Source organism: Lissotriton helveticus, chromosome 5_1, assembly GCF_964261635.1.
Source record: "Lissotriton helveticus chromosome 5_1, aLisHel1.1, whole genome shotgun sequence".
NCBI classification, from domain to species: domain Eukaryota; kingdom Metazoa; phylum Chordata; class Amphibia; order Caudata; family Salamandridae; genus Lissotriton; species Lissotriton helveticus.
Genome location: NC_136065.1, coordinates 2083097987 through 2083103986, shown reverse-complemented (window position 1 = coordinate 2083103986; position 6000 = coordinate 2083097987). Strand labels below are relative to the sequence as shown.

The 6000-nt window shown below is 38.4% G+C and overlaps 1 protein-coding gene across 1 annotated transcript in view; it reads right to left on the bottom strand.

Annotated features, from left to right (window-relative positions):
- Positions 1-391: 391 nt before the first annotated feature.
- Positions 392-6000, bottom strand: part of LOC144754004 (uncharacterized) — a 70827-nt gene continuing 65218 nt past the window's right edge. Inside the window, exon 3 of the mRNA XM_078641522.1 lies at positions 392-746. Coding sequence (XP_078497648.1) covers positions 739-746 — 8 coding nt within the window. The 3' untranslated portion in view covers positions 392-738. The remainder of the gene's footprint in view (positions 747-6000) is intronic.

The window sequence follows — 6000 nt, the reverse complement described above, 5'->3', positions numbered from 1 at the left end:
CAACTGGACTCTGCAGGAAGTACTTTTAAACAGTTTCTTGTTATAATACTAACCACTGCACCCTGGAGGAAGTACTTTTAAAAGTTTTTTGATAGAATACGTAACCACAGGCCACCCTAAAGGAAGTACTTTTAAATGTTTTTTTGATATAATACGTAACCACAGGCCACCCTAAAGGAAGTACTTTTATAAGGTTTCTTGATATAATACTTGACCACTGGACCCTATAGGAAGTACTTTGATGTAGTTTCTTGTTATAATACATAACCACTGGACCCTGAAGAATGTACTTCGAAGTGGTTTCTTGATATAATACGTAACCACTGGACCTGGCAGGAAGTACTTTGAAGCAGTTTGTTGTTACAACACGAAATCACTGGGCACGCTGTAGAAGGTATTTTGAAGAGGTTTCCATAAGTACTGTGTGCTGCAGGCCATACTACCAGCGGGTACTTAGAAGCAATTTCCAGAAATAATAAGCAAATAAACTCAGGCCCTACTGCAGGAATCAATTTAAAGAGGTTTCCATAAATAATACAGGAACAAGAGGCAATAAATAAAAGACCCAGCATGCCCTTCCCAACAGAGTCCCAGTAAAATTGCGCCCCATGATCCTTTGCTCTTAGTTCCAAGTTAATCTGCCGAATGCAGCCATCTTTTGCTTCTCAGCCAGGACCTTGATAGGAGGTGCTGAAATGTCCTTCAATAATCCGATGCAAACTCTGATTTCTGCCAGTTCTATTCAACTAGAAGAAAACATATATATTCGATAAATACAATGAACAATGGGGAATACAATATGATTTCATACAAGCACAGCAAGCCAATGAGTTTATTCTGCTTTTTAATGCACTAAGAATAAGGGCCTGATTTATATATTATTGGATTGTATACTCCGTTGTGATGGAGTATATATACTGGTAATATGAAGGTCTGCCCTGTCGATCTAAATACGGGCAGAGGGTGGCAGAGATTTTCTATGCCATGGCCAAACTCCTCCAACAGCCCTTGGGAGTAAGGGCCATCAGAGAAATGGCTAAATTTGGATGGGCTGACATGTAGTCAGTAGCAATACAATTGTTATAATGATCCCACGGCCATGGGAGAAGACTTCCATTGTGAGAAGAGCATTATATATTTTTTCAAAAAGAAAATCCTGGTTTAAAAGAAAAAAGGATTACTCTGTGCTACAGGGCTTCGTCCTGCTTCTGCAGCCCGTAGAACAGAGTAATTTGCATTGCCAGGAACTGCAGTCACTGTGGTGTCTGGGAATGCTTTTATAAATGACCACCTGCTTGGCAGTCATTTATAAATTCTCTCCACCATTGGGATGGAGTAATTTACTCTGTGCCCATAGCGGAATGACGGTATGTCTGTGTGAATTAAATCGGGTCCTAAGTTACTTACCTTCAATAACAATGTTTCTGATAGATTCTCTACCTACCTGCACTTCTCAACAACCAGGAAAAGCCATCCCTGGCATAAAATATCTTCCGCCAATCTAGAGAATGCTCTCTCTGTATTTGCTCCCACACCAATCCTGACATATTGGCAACAAATTATCAGATCTGGCTAAGTAAAGCCATAAATACGTAGCACTGACCATTTCAAATGGACAACGCAAAAGTGCTTCTGAAACTTGGTACTTCCCCAGTATTAAAGTACAAAAATAGGTCTGTCATAAGCTTGAACAGAAGTGGAGATCACAATATAACGAGGAGGATAAAATCAAATATAAGCAAGCGCTCAAAACTTATAAATCAATGATTTTTGCAAATAAATCTGCGTATTTCTCAGAGAAAATTGAATTAGACTCAACCAAGGAACTGTTTCGGATGTTTAAAGCCTTATCAAATACATCTCAAAACAAGCGGAGCAACACTAGTCAACTCTTTTGTAATGAGCTGGCAAAGACTTTTCAATCGAAAGTACTCTATGTTTTTTCCACTTTTACGACTAATGTTCCCAAATTATCTAGCTGCCAAAAGCCCCACCCAGAAACCATCACTCAATGTTGTTTTACTAACTTCTCAACTATAACCCAAGAACAAGTTAGGACGTGGCCACGCGACAAGATGGCTGCTTGAGCCCGGAGCTCCGTGCCTTGGGGAGCCCTGGATAGCGGCAAATGCTTTTTTACGGGCTCTGTGGCTGAAGAAAACAAGCTACTCAATTCGTGGAAAGCCCAGAATTTGACATGCAACATTTCCTGCTAAGAAAAACTACCCCTGTCACGTGTTGTGGGAGCTTGTCTGGCCAGAGGAGAGCAGCCCTGTAAAGCTCGGGAACAGCAGTCTTGGCCTGCGTCATAAATCAGAGTGGCTCAGACTAGCCTTGGTATTTCTGGAAACTCTGAGGAGAATTCTTTACTTATGCAACAATGAGACGCTGCTGCATCATGGTGTCTACCACTCTTCATTTCGGACAGGTCTGTTTTCATTTTAACTCCAGTCAATTCTTAGATGACTAAGCACATCACCGGATACACTGTTGCTAATAGCACAGACTACACCAGAGCGTACATTTGCCTGACCTTTCCTACTGTTGCTATTTTACCAGTATAATAGTGTGCTGAACTCGGAATTTTAAACTGACAAAAAAAAGTGCTGGTCCCACACTGCTATTATACTGCTGAACAACTATTAACCCGTTGGCTGCTTCCGCGATTTCGCGGCAGTGCGGCCGTTTTAAAAAACGGGCGCGGCCGCGTAAGCCATTGGCCGACGGCAGCACCAGCGAGGTAGTGCTGCCGTCGGCCAATGGCCGATGGCAGCATGGAAGGGTTTAATATAATACAACTCCTGTTTTGCAGTACAGGAAAACAGGTGAAAACATGCCTCAGATACAAAATAAGTATTGACTTATATTGCTATTTTACTTAACTCTGGTGTAACAACACAAATCATATGCAGTAGTGAGTTTATTTTACTAAATGTGAACATTGAAGGAGAACTACCTGACTCTTAGAGCTTAACTTACTGCAGATAAATATCAGCTTTACACCACGCTGATTCTGGTCCAGGACAGTTATCAAGATTAATAACTATTAATCACCCTCTACATATATAACTTGTTACCAAACAGGATCTAACTGAATTCAGCTTCGTTCTTTATTGGGACAGCCTAATTCATACACCAGCAGTTAACATAATATTTTCTACTTTGTGTGCGTCCTGCTCAACTACCGCTTACAGGTTTGGATTGACCCTATGTGACAAGCATATCAGATAAATGAGAGGATCTCAGAAGAAATCTCTACAATAAAGTTGATACAAAGTATAGATTTGAATTTACTTTTAAAACCATACAATAAATTACTACCTACTATTCTCCAATAATCCTTCATGATATAAGGTCTACTACTTTACTCCATGTGAAGTTTATTTGAAAAGAAAAATGTCCCTCACAGTTCTATATTAAAGGACTGCCGCTACGAAGAAGAAGATGCCTTCTGGTAAGATATAAATGGGAAACCTGTAAAACTGTCCCTTTTCTCAGAGGCTCTTAGCCAAGGTCGTTCTACATCGGATGTAAGGAATAATACTACTTTGACATTAAACCATCCTACTCCTATGGCATCATCATCTTCAGACTCCACTATGGAACGTATCCTCCAAGAAATTTCTGCTGTAAGCCGACGACTAGAGGGTATGGAATCTTCTATATCTACCCTTAACGATGACCTCGTCTTCGTCAGCTTGATGCCAAGTATGGTCTTTTTGAGCCTGCATGTTTACAAATCACCAAGGATGGGATTTCCAAATACTTCTTGGATCTAGAGGACCTTTGTCATTTTCTGTATAATCTTTCCCCCCAAAACATGGAATATGCATATTCCTTGCCACAAGCCCAATACCAGCTTCTACCATTGAAATCGATGATATATTCTGGGGAAACTCGACATGATTCAAGCGTTCCAGAGTAGAGGACGATATCTAGATCGACCCATACGTTCCTTAGGAGATTGAGAGGTCCTCCAGGCAGTAGCTACCCTTACACAGGAAAGAGACTGGGATAAATCACACTTTCCTCTAAAATCCTCTTCATTAGAAGAAGGAGTATCTTGATCTATGACTGATTAATTGTCTTTCTACATTAATCACCAGGTGGTTGTTCATCCCGTTGATGGTCATTGGAAAGGATGATCAGATTAAACAACAGTTGGGAACTTGTGCCATTGTAGCTTGCTGAAAAGATGATCGAATGAGTACTTGAACATCTCTTTATTTGTCATATGTATTTGTTATATATTATTTATAATTATTTGATTGGTTCATCCTTATTCTCCCCTCTACTTTTCTTTTAACCCCTTCGCCGCGGCATGAATTCTGCTGCGGCACTTCCGTGCTCATGACGGAACCGAGCCGTCATTAGATATGGGCGGCATGTGCTCATGACGGCGTGGTTCTGTCATGACCACGCCCGCTCATCAATTCGCCCACACAGGCGGGAAATCAGTGCCCCGTGGGCGGAGCGGCCGCAGCATGACAGAACCACGCCGTCATGAGCACACGCCGCCCGTGTCTCATGACGGTGTTGTTCCATCACGAGCACGGAAGAGGTTAACCGTGTATCAATGACACTACCTAATTATTATTCTCTTATTTTATCCTATTCTTCCTCTTATCTAATATATTCTAATATATTTTATTATATATATAATGTTTTGCTTCTCTGTTATAAACATATTTTAAGTTTCACATACACTACGTACCACAATATTTTTTCTTTACACCTTTCTCTTCTTTTTTATTATCGTACATATATAACAATACATTTAATTGCTTTTAATAGACAATTGTTTGGATATTTAACTATAGTGATCTGTATTCATAATATATCAGTTCTTAGGAATGGTACCATTCAATTGTTCTAATGGCAAAATTAGGAAATATTTAACGTTATTTATTCTTCTTCCTCTTTTGTGTAAAGTCTGTCTTATTATAACTTGCATATGATCTATTAATAACCTGTTCGCTAATATTTTCCCTCTTATTAGATATTGTTAAAACTTTATAATATAGACATGAGATTTATTGACTAAATAGATGATTGATCGTCTTTTGTTATGAATTGGACATGAATTCATTACGAATTATTGGTATTGCTTTGCTCCTCCTTTACCAACTTTTCCTACCTATCTTCCCCTTCCTCCCTTCCTCCTCTACTTAAATACTATAAATACTACATATGATATTACTGATATATTATTTATATATGGTATGTATTATTTAATTGCCTTAATATTCAATTATTTAATTATGATATTATTGTCTTTTTACATGATGTTATTTTTATAATGAGATCATATTTAAATGTGACAATAATTATATATGTTATTATTTGATATTTATTTACTAATATTAATTATTAAATAATGTTAATATTAGCTTCCTTGACTGTTCTATATATTATCCTGTTCTTTCTCTTATTTATTTTTTCCCTCTCCTTTCCTTCTCTCTTTCTATTCCCTCATCCCCTCTAACACAATACCCTCAAGCTATCAATTTCTCTTCTACACTCCTCTAGTTCTATAATTCTTCACTCCTTTATTTTTGTATTTCTCTACTCCTTTAACCATAATCTCAAATTCTATTCTACTGTTCGAAAACTGTTATTATTTTTATTTTTGCATAGTTGCATTCTTTATCATTTACTCTGCCGCCAGATGGGGCTCCTCGGGCACGAGTAGCCCACAAGTTTAGACCAGCAGTAAGCAGTTCCTCTCCCTGGTGCTGTGCTTTCTTTGCACAGCATATTTACCACTCTTTCCCTTGTATTTTCATTAGTCGTTCTTGATTTAGGACCCCAAGTTTTGTTGCATACATACTCTCTCCTTTCATTTTAACTTCATTCTATATCTTTACCCTTTCTCTCCTTCTTCTTCTTTATTCCTTCAAAAAACAAAAACTTATACATTGTTTACACTATACTTTTTAACAAGTTTGTTTTTCTCCATTCTTGATTATTCCTACATACCACACATGGATGCATTTGTGG